At 46.8% G+C, this 23,435-nt stretch overlaps 2 protein-coding genes across 2 annotated transcripts in view; both read right to left on the bottom strand.

Annotated features, from left to right (window-relative positions):
- Window positions 1-1,234, bottom strand: part of LOC142573264 (uncharacterized) — a 42,955-nt gene extending 41,721 nt beyond the window's left edge. The window contains exon 1 of the mRNA XM_075682885.1: window positions 1,076-1,234. The gene's annotated coding sequence lies outside the window, so the exon portion shown is untranslated. The remainder of the gene's footprint in view (window positions 1-1,075) is intronic.
- Window positions 1,235-5,766: 4,532 nt separating this feature from the next.
- The window catches only part of LOC142573262 (uncharacterized), a 31,284-nt gene continuing 13,615 nt past the window's right edge, over window positions 5,767-23,435 (bottom strand). The window contains exons 6-9 of the mRNA XM_075682875.1: window positions 20,257-20,386; window positions 15,481-15,617; window positions 9,110-9,306; window positions 5,767-6,336 (exon numbers count right to left, since the gene is read on the bottom strand). Of these exons, the coding sequence (XP_075538990.1) occupies window positions 5,896-6,336; window positions 9,110-9,306; window positions 15,481-15,617; window positions 20,257-20,386 (905 nt within the window). The 3' untranslated portion in view covers window positions 5,767-5,895. The remainder of the gene's footprint in view (window positions 6,337-9,109; window positions 9,307-15,480; window positions 15,618-20,256; window positions 20,387-23,435) is intronic.

The raw sequence follows: 23,435 nt of genomic DNA, 5'->3' as shown, positions 1-23,435 counted from the left end.
GTTTCAGTCCGTCTGGTAGCGTTGTTGTCATCTAATCATGAACCTACTATAGCCCGGCATTCAATCCTCAATTATTTCGCGTACACAGACAGATGCACCACTGCGTAGCACGGATCAGTGCAATTTACTGTTGTTGGTGCCTAGCGCTGACCGGGTCGTTAAATTCTAGTCTCCTGCGGCTTATGTGTCGCTACAAGGGTTGCGCACTGTCACTGTCGGATGTGGCTGCGGCGCGTGCGCTTGCGTTGGCTTGTAAGTAATCGCACACGAACGTAATTTCAGTAAACAAATGCCGCATCTGTCCGTCATCTGCATTTATTTCGAATTTTCTTTACTGTTTGCTTCGTATAACTGTAGGGAAAGTGAGGATGCTGTTTAGAACAGCTGGAGCTCCCCTTTCTGTCATTGATACTATTGAATATCTCGACTGAAACTCAGGTTCCTTTAATTACAAAACAAAACACAAATTGGTGGGCGTGCCATGACAGCACTGGCTGCATGACCCATCCCAGTTACCCGTTGCGAGTTTTTAAAATCTGCCTTATTGTAACGTACGAGACTACGAAAAATAGCGCTATGACATGAAATTTCGTCAGTTCTCAGGAGCTCCGAAAAGCGGGGAAAACTATGCTCATTCGCTTATCAATTATTGGCTGTTCATTTTGCTAGAACGGCTTTGCCGAAAAATACGCTAGTTGACTCTGGTTCGATGCCCTGCGCACTAATTTCACTAAAAGCAGCAGCGCAAATGACCGCACGAGCGGATCAGCCTCCCGTTAATCTTTTGCCTTCTGTCGCTTTCTGTCGTTCGACGTCCTCTTCATTAGGTTTGCGCTGGTAGCGAAAACGAACGCGCTAGCTAGGTGAGTGGCAGCGACCACGAAAAAACCACAACAGCATCAGAATCCCCCCCAACGGCCCACTGTGATAGCCCTGGCGAACTCGCTGGCAAGCATTCGCGGTAAACACTGAACAGCGGTAAGCCTTACAGGCCTTGCGAGGCGCCTACAGCAAAACACACGCGCTGCACTTTCGGCTCCGCCACAAAGAGCGAGAAAAATCGACTCTGCGGTACCTGGAACAGGCTGCAAATCGGACTTCCTCGGATGGCGGTCGCTAGCTTCGTTTACATGGCCCACCTTGGCTCAGCGTCCGAGGGGCCGGTTCACTTCGAAGGCATTCGAAGGCTCGCGACAGTGCGCGGCGAGAACGTGCCTCGCAGCCGCACTGGCTGGTTGTGTGCGCTCGCAATGGCCATGCTGCTGCCCACCGTCGGCGCATGAGCCAATTAGTGGGTCTCTGCTGCCACCTAGCCAGCCGTATGGAGGGGTCGCAGTATACGCCCGTGACTAGAAGTACAACCATATATTTTCAGTGCGCGGATGTCCGCTTGAGTGAGTAACACGTTTTGCACACCGTTTAGCGTTCGAGAAAATATTGTTGGTCCTCTCATAGTACGGGAAATGCACCGAAAATAATTTATAATGGAAGAGTTCAAGCTTAACGAAGCTACAGGGGTCCTCCATTTACACGAAAATAATGCTGCACTTAACACCACACTGAGGTCGTGGGCTGTCGTCGAATGCAACTACAGAAGTTACCTAAAAAAAGCGGTGTATTCAGCGCACTAGTTCGAATCTATGAGAGTTCTAATCCAAAAGCTCGTGCAGTAAGTTTAAATAAAATTGATTTCACAAGCTTTCAGATACATCAGTATGGTCACCTTCGAAATAGTCCACGTTAGACACAATGCGATAGTTCCACTTGCACTACTGGAAGCAGCCTAGGATGTTTTCTTCTCAACGGAGATATCGTTTCCTTTCAAATTTTGTCACATCCCCGAAACGCTGCCCCGGAACACCAGTCTGCATTTGAAAAAAAAATGAAAATCTGGTAGAACCAACGTTGGGTTGATATTTTCGTAAGCGTCTCTCAGCTAATCATGTTACGTAGTAACGCACACATGTTTACTCGTATGATGTATTTACATATGTACGTTTTGATTGTTTCCAATGCGAAGCATTGTTTGTCTCATTCCATAGGAACCTTTTAATAGATGGGTAGGTTGGTTCCCATCTCGCTTTGCTTTAATAAACAGAAAATAAATGTATGACAGATGGTGGAACCAAACCTCTACCGTCGATCACAGCAGCCCGATGCTGTGGCCATTAGGTCACGATGGCACGCATACTTCTCTCGTTCCAAAGCCAGCCAGCCCTTTAAAACACTCGGCGCGCTCGCCTCATGCCCCTATCTCGTCTTCTTTCATTGTGGCAGCTCGAGCTTTCAGGCGCTGTGTTAGACTGCACTAAATGCGGGACTGGCCAAGTACTTCCTCCCAACTACTTTCCTCGTAGCAGCTTACGCTACGTAGAAACTGTGCGACGTTGTAAGTACTTCACGATCGCCCAGGTTCATCATTTCTTCTTCAGAGTACAAATGTCATCTTTGTATTAACATACACCACGTGAGTGAGTGAGTGAGTGAGTGAGTGAGTGAGTGAGTGAGTGAGTGAGTGAGTGAGTGAGTGAGTGAGTGAGTGAGTGAGTGAGTGAGTGAGTGAGTGAGTGAGTGAGTGAGTGAGTGAGTGAGTGAGTGAGTGAACTTTATTGCAGGTCCGGCCAGGACGCAAACTTGTCGCGCATCCGGCTAGTCCCACATCGGGACCGGCAGGTCTAGCCCACCGGCCCGGTCGCGGGCACGCCGAGCGGCCAGGATTTGCTTTTCTAGAGCGGGGCTGCGTAGAAGCGAGTCCCACTCCTCCTTGATGAACTTGGGGTATGTCGACCCGCACTCCTAGAGCATGTGCGCTAGAGTGGAGGTCTGCCCGCAGGACAGGCAGGCGTCGTCGCGATACACGTCGGTATCAGCCTCGTGGAGGGCTGACAGACACGGATATGTGCTGGTCTGTAGAAGCCTGAGTGAATCGGCTTGCGCCCTATTCAACTTGTTGAATAGTGAGGCGGTGAGGCGGTGGAAAGACCCTTCTAGACATCTAGAAATAGTTAATAATCTAGTTGTGAGTAGCGGGAGCGTCCCTGTGGCCGTAGAGTGGAGGGGAGTCAGCGCTCCTTATAGAGGAAGTGCGGTCGGTGAGGTCACGTGCAACCTCGTGAGGTTCAGGGGAGCACCCTCGACCGACCCTACGTGAGCAGGAAACCAGTGAATTGAATGGTTTTGTGAGAGCATATGGACTCGAGCCGCTAAGAAGACGAGCAGCTTCCTTGGCGATGCAACCCTTCTGAAAAGCCCTAACTGCCGTTTTGGAATCACTATAGATTTCGGACCCACAACCGTCTAGCAGGGCGAGGGCCATGGCGGCTTGCTCGGCGACTCCGGGGTCTGAAGTGCGAATCGAGGCGCTGTTGGAAATCTTGCCGCTTGAGTCGACCACAACGACGGCAAAGCTCTTCCCGTCGCTGTACTCCACGGCGTCGATAAAGCTTGCTCTAAATCATTTAAATTGAATTATTCGAAGTACTCTCGAAGGAACTGCGTGACTGCTCTGTGCAAGTATACGTACATTCCAACACTAGCAAGCCACCGACGCATTACTTAAATGCCTATACGTTTTTTGTCATGACTGCATGGCTATCAACAAATACTGCAGCCTAAAGACACCATATCCACGCTCATCTAGAACCATGCTAAGTTTATCCGACAAGTTCCGCACTGTGCGGTGCAATATTCGAATAATATTTTATATCCATCTGTTATAGACCGTTTCATCGGGCGAGGAGGATAGGGCGCGCGGAGAGCCTTTCCTCCTCTCAGGCTTGGGCGATCCGGCGCGGCGCTGCTTGAAAGTATTGCTGTCGCGTGCTGAGGAACGATTTCGAGATGTTTTAGATGTTACTTTGGGAAATTTACGCCATGTTCGTTCATATAAGGTCGTCAGGGAAGCCTTTCGGTGCATCGGCAACTACTGTAGGCGGAAATATGTCTTGGGGGCGCAAAAATGTGACGCGCATAATCAGCCACGGTGTACGCGCATTATCAGTCGCGGTGCGTGTATGAGTTGCTTACTATTTTGCTTATATTGATTTTAATTAAACAAAAAAAAAACCGGCGTCTTTGTATTACCAGCATTAAATGGTAAATCAGCTCACTGTCTGATCGATTAGCGTACGGAGTAAAACATAAAACATACGAGCGCATGCTCGTGCACGGCCAACCTAAGGCAACCACGGAACATCTGAGCGGCAGGCACTATCAAATATCGTTCTCACACATTTCAAGTCTAGTGTGCTTGAAATTACCATATGTCTACGCTAGCCTTGCTGCATGAGGCCCATGGCGCTGCTCAACACAGCGATCACTGCGGTTGGTGAGCCAGCACGACACATAGATAATCTGTGTGCTTCGGCATTGCCTTTTTGGCCTGTATACAGGCATAGTAAATGAGAGGGTTCGCATAAAAAGAATGCGATGGCTATTTTTGAGCGCAAAATTTCCGTAATACGTGTCAGTACGTCGTAGAGAACTGAACGAACACTACCGAAAAAAAAATTCGGTTATCATCTTCTTTCTCTAAAAAGCAAGTTAAACGGGCTAACGCCGCACAACGTTAATAAATATATAACCGCTGATGCCGCATGCTTGGACCATGCGTTCTATAGAACAAATATATCTGTAACCCAGCACCTACTACTGCCTAGGACGCTCGCGCAGTTCGTCAACGGTCGCTTTGCTGGACAAGCTTGATTCAGACTCTAAGGTATGCTGCTATTACTAGCCAAAACTATTTTATTCATGGGTGGAAACCTCATCCATCCAACCAAGTAGTCACGCAATGTGACCTGCATCGAACAGTTTGAACGCTTGTCAAAGTATAACAGCACAGCTCCTATTCTAGCAGAACGGTGCCCACGCTGTTACGATCGTCGCGTATTTTTCATGGCTCCTAAACCGCAGCTTAAAAATAGAGGATCTGTCTGATCTGACAACAGAGAGGTTGTGAAACTGTGATGGCAGCATGTGCGAAAGAATTACTAAACCAGTGGGTACCTCACTTAGTGCACGCGAAGATGAATACTTCGTTCGGGTTGCTAAACTGCAAACCAGCATAACGGCAGACAAATGGGCACGGTACGTGAACCTGAGGTTTGATAAAGTTTGCATAGCTCCAAATCTGACGGATCAAAGATAAATCCATGCAATTAGGATAGCGGTGTCGAATACCGCCACACTGCAGTTTTCCTTGCAGCAGTTTGCCTCCGTGGTGGAACCGCTCTCGCCGTTGTTTGCCGCTGCCACATACTAATAAGAAAGGCGAGAGGTAAATATATAGTTACGCGAGTTTTCATTGCACCTTAATTTTCAAACGCGCTCATTTGTTCTATTGGACGCGATTTTGTGTCTGGTGCGGAACCACACTTATGATAGCGGAGTACCGGCGCTGCGCCCGAGTAGCGTATGGGTGCACCCAAATTATGTGCACTCTCCTACGATTGCTCCTTCAAGACTCATTGCACGTGATGGAACCTTTCGTAAAAAAATTATTTGCGAATGACCGGCCGCCATAAATGTCCGACATCACGATTGGCTGGCGCCTGCTCTTCAGACAGTTGTAGCGTATGAGAACTTTTGTAAATACTAGTCAACGTTTCCAGAAATAGCTGTACGTAGTCGAAGTTGGCATACAGGCATACGACTCGTTGATGTTCTCAACTTGCCACACGTGATTAAGCCATGGCTCCGATGACAGAACCTGGTTCGTTCTCTGCAGCCTCGCATAAAGGTAACTAGAATTAAGGGCACATATAGGGGCCACAGTGGCACAACATTCAGGACCACACTTTATACACTCTCAGCTGAAGGGATGTACACGACTACATGATGCAGAAAAAAATACGTAAAGAGAAAGAAAGGGTAAGTAGGTGGGAGTGAACTTTTTCAGCGCTGCTCGCGCAGCTTTTTCTTGCGTCGGCTCATTCCTTCTGACTCTTCGGAGTCCTCCAGGAAGCCATCGTTGGGGTCAGCTGGGTAACCATCGCCCTTGTCTTGGTCGTCCCTCTTGGAACCCCAGTTGTTGTGCCGATTGCGACGGCCTTCTCCGCGGGATCCCTTGAAGCCGCCCTTGCGGGCGCTGCGTTCTCCGCTGTCACCACCGCCGCCCTCGTAGCCGCCGTGGTTCGCGCCTGCTTTCCTGGCGAACTTGCCACGCCTGCTCTCGCGATTTGGAGGGTCGTCGTAGTCACGTCGCGCCTCGGGTCGCTTTCTCTCCAACGGCGACGAGTCGTCGTCGTGGCTTCTCGGGTAGTCCTCGGCTTGAGGAATGCGCGGCTCAAGTGGCATCTTGCGAATTGGAGGGTAGAATGGGTTCTCGGTGGTCACCTTGAGATGGAAAAAGAAAAATCATTTCTAGCCGTGCTCCATTAAGGGCAGCAGAAAATAGCCCCCCTTTGCCAGAGTCTATCACTCACTGTCCTGAGTGAGCTACGCTCACTCAGGACAGTGAGTGATGAGGACAGTGAGTGAGCAAAATAATTACCATTACAGCCAATTTGGTTTCTTTAACACGCCGATATGATGGCATCAATTTCATTGAGAGCGTTTGATGGAGGATCGCCAGAGACCTTGGCGTAACATGTTTTATGCGTTTAAGCCGCAGGTAATAGTTATTTTAAATCTTTTCGATGCCTCTATGGTCAGTGCAGTTAATTTAATAGCTTATTGGACTGCTAAGTTAAGCTGTTGAATGGCGAAATTGTGAATTGATGAAGCAAAATGGAAAATAAAGGTGTATTCCGTTTGATCGTGAGCGTAGTATTGTTAATATATCTTAATATATCGCCTGGTAAAACGAGCAGACTGCAGGTTCGTTGTATAGTCGACCTTGAGTTAAGCGCGCCAGCACAACTGATCCTATTGACTCCTAAAGAGCGGAAGTAAAACTGTGCTCACCGTAGGGCACCTTGCAATGCTTTTCTTCCCTGGCACGTTGAACGCATAGCTTAATATCGACATAGAGCGTTTTACTTAGCCTGCAAAAGAAGCTTACTTAGCTTAGCAAGGAAGGCCGTCGCAAAGGGATCTCATTGTGCCTCCATCTACACGTCAAGGGTAGAACGACCACGACGTTAAGGTCAGGCTGGAAGTGCAGCATTCCACGCATCCAACACACGACAGGAATTCAAAGGAAGATGGAGGCTTGGAGTGAGGGACCATGGTAGAACAAGGAATGTCGCTGAAGCCACCGTTTCGACAGGGGAAGTTCTCTTCGTCAGGAAGGGCTGACGAATACAAGTTTCCTTGTCGAAACGTTGGCTTCAGCGACATTCCTTGTTCTACCACTGCTACACATCCCATGCATTCAGCTCAAGCTAGAGGCAGTTTCTGTAAACGACTCGTGGCTTACGTTTGATGCAATATTTATTTATTTATTTATTTATTTATTTATTTATTTATTTATTTATCTATTTATTTATTTATTTATTTTCAGAATACCGCCGATCTCACATGGGATTATAGGAGCCTTGTAAAAATGTAATATACCCCAAAGCAACCGCCAAGAATATTCGATTGCACTTGCTTGTATGCGACATCAGCTTTCTGTGAAAGGATTGGAGGGAATGTTGCGAAACGCCCGCCATAGAACAGTCTTTCCAGTCACCAGATTGACTGCGCACTGTGGAGCAATAGGCAGTTCCAGAAGCGAACAAATGTAATGGAGCACTCTACACACCACTTGCTCTGTACTTTATTGGGTTTCTTGAGCCGAGTTCACGCACAGGCAGAAGCTGCCTTCTTTGCCTGCTTTGTCATAATTGGAAGGAGACTTAAGATGGCTGCTCTTCTCTCACTTCATTCGGTTGACTGCACTGGTATTTCGCACAAAAGCCCATGAAAAGGTCACGCAATAAGTCTTTTTGATTGTATCTTGAGCGAAATACCAGCGCAGTAAGCGGAATGATGCTGTATCAGCTAGACCAAGCCTTATTGAACTGCCGTCACTGTATATTAAGCCGTCTGCGACGATTATTATTGCGATAGCAATTATATGGACACTCCAGACGCATTTTGACGTCGTCGTCGCCGTGATGCTCTGTATAAATTCCAAAGGCGATAACACCGTCGACGCGCGCCGTATACTGTATGTGCGAGTGACAGCGTGTGAGGCTGAGCCGACGATCACGGCGTACTTTCGCGCGCGCAAGCGGGTATGCGGGATGAAGCGCGCCGTCTTCCGTCGCGCGCGAGGAACCGGGGGGAGGGAGACAGGGAGGGAGCGTTGTACTTCGTCAGCAGCTGCGTATGGCGCGGCCGCGTGCGGTCACGTGGGCTTTATCTTGAAAGCGATCTGCTTTGGGGGCAGAGCCTAGGTGGTCCGACTGCTCGTAGCTTTGCGTATGCTGTGTTCTCGCCGCTCATTCTGCGTTGCGGCCACGGACAACACGGTCACTTCGGTCGCTGCTGCTGCCACGCCTCCTCACGCGAGGGTTTTGACAGCGAGTGTGCGCGGCCATCGAGTCTGATGTGTGCATGTTTGCCTGTGCGCGCTGACACCATATTTGTTACTTTAATTCTTAAGCGAGTGTTACAAGTTGTGTACGGCCGATAAAACTACTATCCATACTTAGTATGGGTGTCTACTAATTTGCTATCGCAATCGACCCTTCGCCTTTCGAGCAAAAATGTGGCTTTCTTGGAAAACACCCATGGAAATGGCACGACGTATGCCATAGGATTCTCTTTGTTTGGACAGCTTTCGCACCAGCCACAATCAGGTGGGGCCACGTTCACTTGGGTTTTCTTTGCGTTTGCGTTCTCGTACGTTAAACAAATTATTGAAGTGACGTGCACCCAAAGGTCTCTCAAACTGCTCGTGTTTAACGTAAGACACCGCACGCTAATATAAAACCGTCTAACAGTTAGGTGGAAGCAATGCTGCTGCTGCCCGTACAAGAAATACAATATGATACGCCACATCAGAATTGAAGGTACAGAAGCCGCGTGCGCTCTCGTAAGCGCAGAGAATCGCCCTTCAACCTTGTTTTTTGCAGTGCAGCTGTAATCTTTGGCTAAAACTATCTTCACTCATTAATTGTAGTATGTAGTCAATGCGCGAGCAAACGAGCAATAAATCGCCGGTAAGGAAGCTTGGTACCTTGAAAACTTGGTCTGTGTACTTGAAGAACCTTCGGCGTGTTGGGCCACCTTCGTGTTCTGGCGGTTGCGATGTAGGTTCGGTGTGTCTTCCGTCCGGTTTGTTTTCGGGCAGGCGTGGGCCGCTATCGTTACGCCCGCGGCTAGTGTTGTCTTCTGTGGTGTTAGCTAGCTCTCCACCGATCCTGCCGCGTTTGTCTGCGAGAAGGTCGCGGAAATGTTGCACGCAGTTATAAGAACGTTGTAGTTTTAGCACAAGTTCGTAGACAATCCAATCGTGTTATTTGTGTTTTGCGCTACTCGCCTCATTTTTATTAACTTGCGATTCTGAGCCACCTGGAGAAGGCACCTGTTAATTCACTGGTCATTTGACCAACCGGAAGTTTATAAAGGCCCAATAAAATTTAAGTGTGCGTTATTTAGTATTATAACAAAACCGGTGCCTTTAGCGCTCTTCGAATTCCGGTTAGTATCCGTCGTTAATGTGCTATAATTGAATTACGGACCACTGTTTTTCTTTTGTCGCATGCGCAGCAAAAAAAGTGTGTCAGCTTCGAAGCTGCTTTTTTTATTTTCCTACTTTAGAAGAGCCATGCATTCTTATTTATTCGCTTACAAGTAGAGCTCGCTAAGGTAAGATTGTGACAGCTCGGTTACAGTGAGAAGTGAAGCCATAAACATTTACAGTTTATGGTAGGAGCTCCTTTTCTCGACTGTCATAGCATTGTCGTGTGGGACGAGGGCCAGTTGGCGAACGTAGGCCAATGAGGAAACGCCGTTACGTACGTTTTATGAATATAGAAGGATTTTGGCTTAATATATGCAAGAATCACTGCAGAACTGAGTTAGGCGAGAACGCTGCAATAAAATATTGCTCAGACGAGATCATTTTATTCCCAGCCACATTTCTACAATTCAGTTGAAAGATAGGCATTGTGGGAAAGCCGGGTGTGCGATTTGCTCTCCCGTGACCTTAACTTGCGTATGAGGGAGACATTCCTGTAGCGCACAGATTAGGCAGTTTGATTACTAACAAAACCCACCCTATTATTGCCATATTTGCATCTGCGAAGTTTAAAGGACGGTATCTTTTTCACAAGGAGGCAAGATTAAAGACATCAGTTAATTTTTCAGCGAAGGGTTTTCTAGATCGACTCGCCATTCGCAGAAGGAAACTGAATTTGGTAGGTCGAGTGGGCTACCCTTTTTCACTGTGTTAAAATAGGCTGGTTGTGAACAACAAACACCATGTTTACAGAGACGATACCGACACCAAGTGTGAGATTAAATTTGCTACTGTTATTAAACCGACGCGAGGCCGCACTGACTGTTCATTAGCGATCTCCTTCGCAGTTTATCGCATCCATATGCAGCTTGGAAACATGCAGATTGTATATCACTGAATTTCACAAATCCGGGAAGGGTTCGAAAGAAACGTTCCACGTTGTCATCAGCCATTGATTAATTCACTGTTGATATACTTGCAATAATGAAAATGTGGCCTCTCGACTAAAAAAAAGAAGAAAAAGGAACGATATATTTTAATGTGAACTACGTATGCGTATCGCTGCGACCATGATGTCCATTCTGAGGGCGGCGCGCTGTGGTACTGTTCATTTCGTCTGCCTTTCTTAACGCATCGTATTTAGAACTTATCTGTGTGCGCGCAATCGTCGCCCATGTTACCACGCCCTAGCTACTTTATGCTTGTCATAACTAACTTTATGATAACAGTCTTGTCATTTCCTATGTCGCCACCGTTTGTTGTAGGTGATTTCAACTTTCCTGCCACTTTTGTCACTGTAAGACGCAATTGCTCTGAATGTACGAGATTTTAATTCATAAGCATTCTTTGGCGAGCATTCCGGAGAAATTTGCTGCGTCTGTACCGTAACACCTTGTAACTGGGAAATAAGTGCGTAATTGGTCAAGACATTTTATCGTTATAATAATGTAACTGTAGATGATTGGCAGTTTTATCACCGATAAGAAAACTGCTCACGTCGTTGTCACAATTGCCCAGTTTTGAACACTCCATTTGCTTCGTTATGCTGCAAGAATGCGCCTGCATGGTTTTTGCGACTACCTGAAGGATTTCTTTCTAGAATATCATTTTATTCATTGCGTTGCTGTTGCTAAGAATATAAACAATATAAAGATCTCGTCTACCGGCCCTTATTCAATCAACTCAAAAATTAAAAAAAAATAGTAGCGTATATCCGCCTCATAATGCTTTCCAACTTTCTTGCCCAATTCTCACATTGTTCCCTACTAGCAAATCGATGGAAGGAATAAAAGGTGCTTCCTGTCTTCAAATCAGTTTGCCCGATAACTATCACCCCATCCGAGAAACCTTAAAACATATTATATTCGCAGTTATTTAATTTCTGAAGGACAATTCAATCTTTAATAACCAACACCATTGATTCACAAAAATATGCGATTGCGATAGCGATTGCACGGACACTCCAGAAAATTTTCGCCGTCGCCGTTAGCTTCCCTATGAAGTCATAGGGGGGTAAGATGCTATCCCGCCCCGCGCTGTGGGTGCGAAAGAAAGCGTACGAGAGCGAATGGAGAAGGATAGTCGCTTGATGCGGTGTCCAGAGTTGGAGGTTACGTCATAAAGCACGCGCAACGCAGGCAGGAGAAAAGGGGGAGGGGGTGCACGCCTCCTGCGCTACTTCGGTCGTGGCTGCGCATGGCGTTCCGCGCAGCTGAGCGCGTATACCACCTGCGCCCTATAAACCTTTTCATCGGGCGAGGAGGATAGAGCGCGCGGCGAGCCTTTCCTCCTGTCTGGTTTGGGCGATCCGGCGCGGCGCTGCTTGAAAGTATTGCTGTGGGTGCTGCGGAACAATTTCGGGATGTTTTAGACCGTACTTGCTGAAATTTACGCCATGTATGTTCATATAAGGTCGTCAGGGAAGTCTTTCGGTGCATAGACAACTACAGTAGGCAGAAATATGTCCTGGGGGCGCAAAAATGTGACGCGCTTTATCAGCCGCGGTGTACGCACGTTATAAGTCGCGGTGTGTGCATGCGTTGTGAACTATTTTGCTTATATCGGTTTTAATTCAACAACAAAAAAAAAACCGGTGTCTCTGTATTACCAGCATTAAATCGTAAATCAGCTCAATGTCTGATCGCTTGGCGTAGGGTGTAAAAAATAAAAGATACGAGCGCATGCTCGTGCCCGGCTAAGGCAACCACGAAACATCTAAGCGGCAGACGCTATCAAATATTCGTGATGCACCACATCGTTCTCACGCATTTCAAGTCTAGTAGGCTTGAAATTAGTATATGTCCACGCTAGCCTTCCTGTATGTGGCCGATGGCGCTGCTAAACACAGCGATCACTGCAGTTGGTGAACCAGCAAGATACATATAAGAGCCCTGCGCTTCAGCATTGCCTTTTTGGCCTGTATACAGCCATAATACATGAAAGGGATCGCATTAAAAGAATGCGATGGCTATTTTTGAGGACAACATTTCCGTAATACGTGTGAGTGTGTCGTAGAGAACGGAACCAACACAACCGAAAAAAAAAAAGATCGGTTCTCATTCTCTTTCTCGAAAAAGCAAGAGTAAACGGGCTAACGCCGCAATACGACCTCGCATAGTCACGCCGCACAACGTTTGTATATATGTAACCACTGATGCCGTATGCTTGGACCATGTGCTATATAGAACAAAGATATCTGTAATCCCGCACCTACCACTGCTTAGGACACTCGCGCAGTTCGTAAAGAGTCCCTTTGCTGGATAAGCTTAATTTAGACTGTAAGGTATGCTGCTATTACTAGCCAAAACTATTTTATTCCAGGGCGCAAACCTCATCCATCGAACCAAGTAGTCACGCAATGTAACCTGCAGCGAGCAGTTTGAACGCTTGTCAAAGTATGACATCACAGTTGCTATCGTAGCAGAATGGTACTCATGTGCACGCTGTTATAATCGTCGCGTAAGTTTCATGGCTCATAAACTGCAGCTTAGAAATAGAGGATAATACTGCAATAAGGTCACATTAGTGATTGGAACATTCAGAAATACACAATTGATCTCCGAGGCTGACTGTAGGCTCAAATATGGGCGCACACATCGCGCTGCGTGTTCCGTTCACCTCAACGCCAGCCAGCAGAACTCCGGTCATGACGCCTTAAACCCCTTCAGCATGTCTCACAGAACCGTTTACCATGTAGAAGACGCACGTCATACTAAACAGACCGCACGACCGTGAAAACAAACGCCAGAACCTACCACCGAGCGCATACCTGCCATGCAAAACACCACTTTCACCCAAGCCAGTATGGTGCTGCTCATAGGCGGCGCCACTGCCTTCACAATATGGCGGCGCCCACGATAAAACGGTGTATAGTGGAGGTAATCTCTGGCGGGTGCAAAGATGAGTGAGCCGAGGTGGCTGGTGCATACATGTGTGCTGTCTTCCCGCGCACCTAGGGCTGGAGGTCGCGTGCGTTATCTGAAGTTTCGGAGACGAAGCGAAATGTAGCAGAAGCATTCGCTTCCCTCTTGTTTGCGGTGTTCATCACACCAGTGCAGTGACAGCGAGTGTTTGCGGCCATCGAGTCAGACCTGTTCATGTTTGCCTGTTCGTGCGTGACACCATGCTTGTTAATGTAATTAGGAAACGAATATTTACTGCAATTTATGCGGTGGAAAGAACAAAGAACCCCATTTCTTGTAGTTGTCTAATACTTTGCTGTCGCTATCAATGCTTCGTCTTTGGAGCGAAAGTGCGACCTTTTTGTTTATATTAATGACCCGCCCCGTGCGCCATCTCCGTAGATTGTAACGGGGCGGCTGAAAACTCGGGGCAGTGACGCCGCTATGGTCGGTAGCAATGCACATTTCTAAAACATTACACTAAATTTCACGCTTTACGCGGAGGGCTCAAATGTGTCACATAATGATCAGAAGAACCTACCCTTACGACTCAGTACGTTTGTGCAATGTCGTCAAAATCGTTTCAGGGTCTGTTCAAACTTTTCAAGACCAGGCAATAGAACACAATGCGTTTCGCTGCACGTCAAATGCACTACCATTCACTACCATTAATTCACTACCATTTATAAAGAGAGTAATACTACAAAAACCAATTGAAACTTGGCTGCAAGTATTAAATGAAAGCATGAAAAGGACTTGTTCTTTTGAGGAAAACAACTTCTCCGTACTGCGTGATTTCTTAGTCTTTAGGCGCACAACTTTTCATCTTACCCTCGCAGGTCCAGATTTTCGCTTCCTGCTGGCCTCGACTTTCGGCAAGGTTAACTTAAATTATGGGGTTTAATGTCTTGAAACAGCACAGTGGGTTCTATGAGGGATGCCCGCATAGTGGTGGGCTTCAGATTAATTTTCACCAACTGAGATTCTTCGATTAAATACGCTAACTATTCTGCATTTCGCTTCCATTCATATACAGTGGCAGCGGCCAAGAAACGAAGCCGTGACCTTGTGCGCAGCAGCACTACGCCGTAGCCACTGATGGAGCGTGGTGCAATATTACAAAGAGCGCATTTTCATGGCGTAAAAGCTGCAATACGGCACTGCGCTTAAGTGTGCAAGCAAGACAAAGGGCGCACGAATGATGGATGGGATCACGAAGACAAACCCGCTTGACGAAACGTTGACTCTAGAAAGAGCGTAGGTTAGGGCGTGTTGGTATTCCATAACTGAGGTTTTTTAGCGCACGAGAAGGGACGAAAGACAGTGGCGAGACGAGGACACAGCGCTAACTTCCAACAATGGTTTTATTCCACAAAGCGGTACACACATATATATAGGTAACACACACAACCGTACGCATGCGCATATGCACTGATTTCTAGTCAAATGAGACTGCAACGAGACATGTGTTATGGAAAGTTAAGATCTTATCAAAGATGAAAGAACGACCATGCATAGCCAAAAAAAAATTTCTTGTAATTGCAAGATTAAAATGTAATCTCCATCAGGCCGCCCTCTGTGTCACGTTTAAAAAAGCGAATTCTTTACTTGAAAGATCTATTGAAGGCGCGCTAACACAAGCGCTCCCTAAACTAGCAATCTTCACATGTCTCGTTGCAGTCTCATTTGACTAGAAATCAGTGCATATGCGCATGCGTACGGTTGTGTGTGTTACCTATATATATGTGTGTACCGCTTTGTGGAATAAAACCATTGTTGGAAGTTAGCGCTGTGTCCTCGTCTCGCCACTGTCTTTCGTCCCTTCTCGTGCGCTAAAAAACCTCAGTTGACTCTAGACCGAGAATTTTCTTGTTCGTCCGCATTTGCACACTTAAATGCATGCGTTACGTGTACCACTTGAAGCAACCTCCTTCACTCCCGTATCAATTGAGGCGTGCTTCTTACTGTGCTTGCACTGTGCCTGGTAGTCGTACAGGAGGACAGCCAACACATTTTGGGCGTGATGGTGGAACTCTGAGCTTTCTCCACAGTTCAGTGTTTGGGCAATTGTTCTCGAACACTGAATGAAGTTTCGGTAAGCTCTGTAAGCACAAGGGAAAAAAAGGTAATCAGAGTGCAATGATGAGTCGTTAATGCTGGGCCTCATGATTTGCAAAGCATTTCTTATACGATAAGTGCCGACCGCGGTTGGCCATCAAAGCTCCTAATGTCTCGTTAACGCGACGATCGCTATCACGAGTAGTGGACTTCAGAACGCCAGCCAGAGACGAAAAGCTTTATACAGTCGAGAATTTAGCCGCCTCCGCTGATAGATACAGCGTCACGACGGGCCAAAATGTTCTCTTACGAACAATACTAGCGTAAGAGCTTCTATTGCGACAGCAATTGTAAGGATATTCCAGGTGAATTTTCGCCGTCGTCGCCGTGATGTTCCGTATAAAGTCCAAGTGCGATACCAACGCGACGCGAGCCATATGCTGTATTTTATTTATTTACTCTCATACCCACAGCGTCATTTAGGCATTGCAGTGAGAGCGGGAGAGGGGGGGGTTCCACAGAGCAATGTGAACAACCTACGGCATTTTTATGTGAACATTGGTTCAGTATGACGCACAATCAATGTCACTAAGGAACAGAAGCAGCATATCAAGATGTCAGTGTACATTACCAACATACAATAAGCTAAGCTCATATTTAGACGAAGGTGTAGGTGCGAGGGAAAGCTCACGAGGGTGAACCGAAAAGGATGGTGGCTAGATGCGGCGCCGTCTTCTCACGTGCGCAGGGGGGAGGGGGAGGGGGGGAGTTGCAGGGAGATGTGCATGCGCTAGCAGCAGAGGGCGGGGGGAAGGGGGCCGGCTAGTGCGCACCTGCTCTTCTACTCCCTATCTTGGAGATAATCCGCGGCGGGTTCGAATGATAGGCGGCCCGAGATCGGCGATGGCTTCGCATACGCTGTGTTCTCGCGCGCCTACTTTGCATTGAAGCGAGAGGCAGCACGACGGGCAATTCAGTCGCCGCTGCCGCCGCTCTTCACCATGCCAGCGTTCTGACAGCGAGTTTCCACGGTCATCGAGTGAGACGTGTTCGTGTTTACCTGTGCGCGCGTGACAACGTGCTTATTAATCTAGTTAGAAAGCAAATGTTTACGGCAGTTTATGCAGATCATATAGACTTCGCATAGCTTTCTATTAATTTGCTATCGCAATCAATGCTTCGCCTTTCGGGCGAAACTGCGCCTTTCTTCTGAACATGTGCGCAGAAGTTTTGGGAACATGGGCCCCGGTTTCTTTGTTCTTACTTATACAGGCTGTGACAACTATTATACAGCGAGTTAAACAAAAAGAAATAAACATGTATTATTCTGCGCAAATAAGCACAAGCACATCTTGTTCATATTCTGATTAATAAACTGGTAGTAACTTCTAACGATGAATTATTAAAAATTATTATGACTTTTTTTCGCTCTGCTAATTGCCGTTAAGATGTCAAACAGTTGTAAACTATATTAAGATACGTCAGAATGAGGTGTTTCCAGCAAGCTAAGCATCGCGTATTCACTTTTTTCCGCGTAATGGAGAAAGCCCGCGAAATTAAAGAAGAAAAAGAATAGCATGTGACTGCGCGCCCGTCGGCCCATAGTGTACTTGCTTTCCTACTGAAATTGTTTAATGGCGCTACTATCCCGTTCCCACTGAAGACTCTGGATCCTCGAAAAAGTATCGAAATAGTTTGATCTCGCCACCCAGCTATACGTGATTGGATGATACCTTCAGTGCGCCTCTTGGTTCAGGCCAGCTAGGAGCGCTGGCAGGCGGCACGCGCCTCGGGCACATCGTTCTCCGTTCCCAACCGGCGCACAAGTTTGCGCCGTGACATTCCCTGTGATATGATATGGCTGTGATGCGACCGTAACTTCTTTCTCAGTTTCTGGGTTCTTCTCCGTTTGGTGCACGCAAATGGGAAAGAAGCCAACGGCTTTTAGAGAGACGCCGAATTTCCGGTTTTGGTCGCCTGCAATGTCACGCAGCCACTTAATGTAACGCGGCCTCGTATCAAGGGCTCACAGAAAATTTTTCTCTTGGCACAAACCAGGAGGTGCAGGTTTTACTGCATAACGGAAACATCCAGGGGTTTTGGTGCGCACGGGTGCGCGATCACATGGTGTTTTAATATTTGTCGGGAACAGCAAACACGCGATGTCTATGCTGCTGGAAACAGCTCATTTTGAAGTGGCTCGTGACTTTCTACAACTACCTAATTGACACCTTTACAATTAGAAGAACAATTAAAAATGTAATCTTATTTTTAAATGAATAATTAAGTATTCGAGACCAAAAAGAATAAACATTTACTTTTTTTTTCACCTGTGTGCATGACATTTACAAAGGTACATGTACAAACACCCTGTATATATGTGAAACTGATTGTCTCTTGTTAATCCAACTGTCTTGAAACCAAACGAAGAAGAGTTCCATACTGATTATCGCGATTCATATCGAAAGTACTTCCCACTCTGTATTTGCTCAATTTGACGTTAGAGGATATTTTAAATGTTAGGCCCAGAAATATTTTCCTGGGGTTTTCTTGATAAGCGGTCTATAGAACACAAGTATGCGGACAATAATGCATTTAGGTGTTTGCTCTCTAGGTAGAAAACACCTGCTCACCTAAGGGACCTAGTGGACGCTCGGGATGTATCAAAATATGCTAACGTGCTCGCCCCCCCTTCCCCCCAAAAAAAAGAGAAAGCGCTTTTACGTTAGAATTTTTCGTAAAGCGCAAGATCCAGCCACTTGTGATGCTGTGCACACATATTGTGAGCGAAGGGCGCCGGGCAACCGTAAAGACCGCTTGGACACGAAAAGATTTGTGAATTCGCTTCCATTTATACACTATGCTCTGTTGCAAAATTGTTATTTTTCAATATACTCTGGTCAATATTAAAAGAAAAAGCTCTTACACTAGAACTGTTCGTAAGAGAAAATTCCAGAACATCCTGATGCTGCGCGTATTGTTAGCGAAGGTGATCGACCAATGGCAAAGGGCACCTTACGAAGGAATAGCTTTCTGAATTCGGTCCTCTGTTCTCTCTAAGGTTGATGACAAAGACGGGAAGTAAATTCGGCACATTTTATCAAGTTTCGGCGTCTACGACGCGTACCTCGATGAAGATGCGCACCGCTGCACGTGCGCTATAGAGGAATCTCTCTTATGCTCACCGAACATTGTGGTGCCACAGACCTGTCACGGAAAAGTCAGAACGCAGGGTTACCTAATGAAAGGCCAAAAGTGACACGTGTTTTGTTGTTAGTGGCATGAGGATACGGTTGTCCGACAGGCTGCTACGTAAATAAAGTAGCGCGTGCTGTACACAATACAGACCCATAACGCTTGGGATTTTCTATCAGCCACCATCTGTTGGCACTACAAGGTCGAAATTTGCACATTCTCCTCAAAATTAGTATTTCTTGCTTATCTGACTAACATTTCGCTCATTTGGATGCGACCAGACGTGGCCGACGTCTGCTCTGTTCTCGTAATATTGCGAGCATCCCGCGCATTCCGCGAGCGGCATTCAATTACGCTCATATCGACTGGATGGGTTCCGTCAGTGAGAGCATTTTTGCTGTAAATATGGTTAGATGTAGCTTTCTTGTTTAAATGGCACGTCTTATCTGTCGCAAAGTATCGATGGCCGAACGGCCAGACTGGGCCTAAAGCCTATTCGCGACGGCATAGTCGCTGGTACTATCTGTACAGGCTAGGTGACATGGGTCACTTTACCTCAAAAGAAAGAAAAAAAAAAACCTTGTCTGCTCAGTTGCCAAGGTGATGATGATTATCATTGTTTATTGTCAATTCCGTTGAAACGGGGCGGGGATAAATAGTCACCTAGCTTTAGTTAATCAGGTGTGCTATACACGCTTTTTGTTCTTGAATTTTGTATACATCTCCTAAATCTTTCTTGCTTCATTAAAAGTTCTGTCTATCTTGTACCGCTACCTATGCCTGCGACTGATCCAGCCCTATCAATCTTTTCCCTGCATTTTCCCCCCCAATACTCAAAAAGTCGCTTGTACCTCGACTGCTGAACGGCTGATGCTTCCGCCCACCTTAAATCCAAGCGCTTCTGGAATGTGCACGTTACCTACAGGTTTCGCTGGGTGAATACCTTCGCATTCCATTAGGATTTGCTCAGTGGTCTCCGGTTTTTTGCTGCCGCAAGCACATGCCTCACGTTGTTGCGAATATCTGCTCCGGCATGTTTTTGTCCTTATGCCACCAGCTCGACCCTCGAATAGCAAGGCCATTTGTGTTATCGTACAGATCTTCCTTTCTAATTTCTTTGTTCCGATTCTTGTAAATCTGCACGGTCTTTTTTTCTTTTCCGTCCTTTGCATCCAATTTACTGTCTCTGTATTTCTCGTTTTCTTTCCGATGACTCCCGGTTGTCTATTTACACTTTCAATTACCATGTACCTTGTTGCCAACTTCCTTGACCTCCCTCTCAAATATCCGTCCACGCTTTTAAGTACTTTAGCATGTATTTTCATCCATGTTACTGGGCCTTTCTTCAAAATTAATTTCGCTCATAATTTTGGTGACCACAGCGCCATGTAGGGTTTTGTGCGCCGCACTTATGGAGCATGCGAAGATGCAAATTCCTTGGCCGTCTCGGCGCCCGAGTGCGCAGGATGTGATGGAGCAGCAGCTTACTCGCACTGTCGGAAGTGATCCTTCGTGTGTGCTACCACTTCGTTGAACACCAAGGCGCACGCCAGGAACTCTCGAGACGCCTGTTCCTCTTTGCAGTTGTCCTGGCTTGCAAGCACGGCGGCCATTGATGCTGTTGGGAGAGGATTCTTTTTAAAGCAACACCACCAACGTAATTGCATGGATTTCTTTAAACGTGATCAAACATCCTTTCGGTATAGCGCACCACAAGTTTATACCGCAGTTTAAGTCGTACGTTAATGAAATACGGCGTTTCGCATTCGGTCAGTGCGGCTGGCCGCTGCTTTGGCACATGAGCAACTATGCTTTGCTCTGAGGTGCTTTCCTTTCATAAGCTATTTCAATGTATATAACTAGACAATGGTCGTAATTACCGCTACATTAAATCTAATATTAAAAATGAGAGAGATCCCAGCTTGAGTCAAATAGCGCTAAGCAATAACCTTTCTAAGTGTTTCTAATGTTGCAACTTCTGCGTATTAGTTTATAGCCCATAAAGTAGGTTCCATTATTTTTTTCTTTTTCTCCTCTATTTTTTTTTGGGGGGGGGGCGTGTTCTCGTGCCAAAACCAGGATTTGATTATGAGGCATTGATTAAATAATACATTGATTACTAATTAAAATTACTAATTAATCCGCATTAATTTTGGCCACCTGGGATATCTTATCATGCACCTATATCTACGCACACAAGCAGCCTTTCTCTTTTCTTTTTTTTATGTGAATGGCGTCCGTATATCAAAGTGCGGCCGCTGCGGCCAGTAAGGTAAGCTGGATTGCACGAGTAAGTGTTACGGATTATTATATATTTTCTTTCTCAGGCCAGTTTCCCAGTCTATACAGAAATACCACGAGGAGTTTAGAGCCATTTAGGCATTAAAGTGGGAGCGGGGGAGGGGGGGGTTACACAGAGCAATGTGAACAACCTATGGCATTTTTATATAAACATCGGTACAGTATGAAGCCCAATCAATATTGTTTTGATCCCACCGATGGCATCGGTTGTTGGGAACTCGGCGCTGACGCCCGTGGTTGTACCTGGGTCGCAAGCCCCAAGGGTAGCGTTGGCCTGGCGGCCTGGGGTACAACTGGAAGCATCCGAAGGTCCCGGCAAAGCATGAGTCGACTGGTAACAACAAAACAACTTGTTTATTTTAACATCGCAAAGAGTTGGCGGTCAGGTTGACCGAAGTAGAGAGACGGGAGAGCGAACTTAAAGAGCAAAAAGAGAAACAGGAGCGCGAACTTAAAGAGGGCTCCGATTTCTTCTGTTGAGTAAAGTGCTCTCCCGTCTCTCTACTTCGGTCGACCTGACCGCCAACTCTTTGCGATGTTAAAATAAACAAGTTGTTTTGTTGTTACCAGTCGACTCATGCTTTGCCGGGACCTTCGGATGCTTCCAGTTGTACCCCAGGCCGCCAGGCCAACGCTACCCTTGGGGCTTGCGACCCAGGTACAACCACGGGCGTCAGCGCCGAGTTCCCAACCAATCGCACAAGCGGTGCGATGCAAACATCTAGTGGCAGCGGTGGGATCAAAACATCTGGTTGGCAGCGGTGAGATCGCCTCCGACTTCAAACAACTGTCTGCCAGCGGTGAGATCGCGACAACGGAGGCCAGCAGCGAAGAGATGCAGTTGACTGTATGCTGAGCAGCTCATCGACGATCCGGGAGCAGTGCAACGAGCCCTGTGTGATGACTGGTTGCCTGCAGCGGAACGACTGCGCTGGACTCTTGGCTGCGAGGTTTGGTGAGTGCGGGACTTTCTTCTTCTGAGCTTTGCCAGGCTTTTTGTTAGTGTCAGAAACAGAGCTGGTAATTGTGGTTGTCGTTGCTGCCGGGTTAGTTTGCGGCAAGACAATAGTAAGCAGTAGAGAAAGCAGCATTCAGAGCAGCCATGGATTTGAAGTCGTTGCGCAAACCGAAATTGTTGGAGCTTGCAAGAGAGTTGGGTCTGGATGTCTCAGACAAACTAAGAAAACCTGAACTGCTAAAGGCTATTCTTGAGTTAGAGGCTGAGGATGACGAGCTGTCGGAATGCCTTGAGACTATTGAGGAGAGGTCAAAAAGACAGGAGCGCGAACTTAAAGAGCAAAAAGAGAAACAGGAGCGCGAACTTAAAGAGGGCTCCGATTTCTTCTGTTGAGTAAAGTGCTCTCCCGTCTCTCTACTTCGGTCGACCTGACCGCCAACTCTTTGCGATGTTAAAATAAACAAGTTGTTTTGTTGTTACCAGTCGACTCATGCTTTGCCGGGACCTTCGGATGCTTCCAGTTGTACCCCAGGCCGCCAGGCCAACGCTACCCTTGGGGCTTGCGACCCAGGTACAACCACGGGCGTCAGCGCCGAGTTCCCAACCAATCGCACCAGCGGTGCGATCCAAACAATATCACTAAGGCTAGAGAAGCAGTACATCAAGATGTCAGTGCACATTACCGACGTAAGATAAACCAAGCTCCTAGGGCTTTGATAGACGAAGGTGTAGGCGCGAGGGAAAGCTCAGGCGTTTGTATAACCTTTCATGTAATACAAACCCGAACATAATAGGGGTCGCGAAATAAATGAAAAAGGGAAAAAAAATGTCTGGATATAACGCAGCTAGAACACAATTAGTTTTTGGCCGCGTATTCCAAACGACACAGAGCTGGAATCTTTCCTATCCGAATATAATAATAATGATAATGAACTTGACTTGCCATAATATGGAACAAAGCTTGATATTAGATTTTATTGCGCACAAATGTTAGGTTACCATAAAGAATTGGTCTATACCGATTGCTCGACGTGTTGGATTGTATATGCTTTTGAGAACCCAGTACAAAAGGAAAAAAAATGGGCGGGCGGACCTAATGTCGAAAGAACGATTGCAGAAAACTATTGGTTTGGCTCGCGTAGAAGACTGGCGGTATTTTTTTTTAATCGTGTGATCTTTTAGCGTTTCAGGAAAAAAGTATGTCTCGCACGCGATTATTGCATGAGCTGTGTGCTCCTGAATGAATGAATTGTCGGGTTTAACGTGCCGAAACCCCGTTTTGATTATGAGGGGGGGACTCCGGATTAATTTTTACCACCAGGGGAATTCTTTACTGCCTCCCCCCCCCCCCCCCCCCCTCCCGTGCGCGGGACACGGGCGTTCTCTGTTCTTTTATTTTTTTTCAACT

This window comes from Dermacentor variabilis, chromosome 1 (assembly GCF_050947875.1).
Source record: "Dermacentor variabilis isolate Ectoservices chromosome 1, ASM5094787v1, whole genome shotgun sequence".
In the NCBI taxonomy this organism is placed as follows: domain Eukaryota; kingdom Metazoa; phylum Arthropoda; class Arachnida; order Ixodida; family Ixodidae; genus Dermacentor; species Dermacentor variabilis.
The sequence above is the reverse complement of the archived record's forward strand: the minus strand, read 5'-3'. Positions and strand labels throughout refer to the sequence as shown.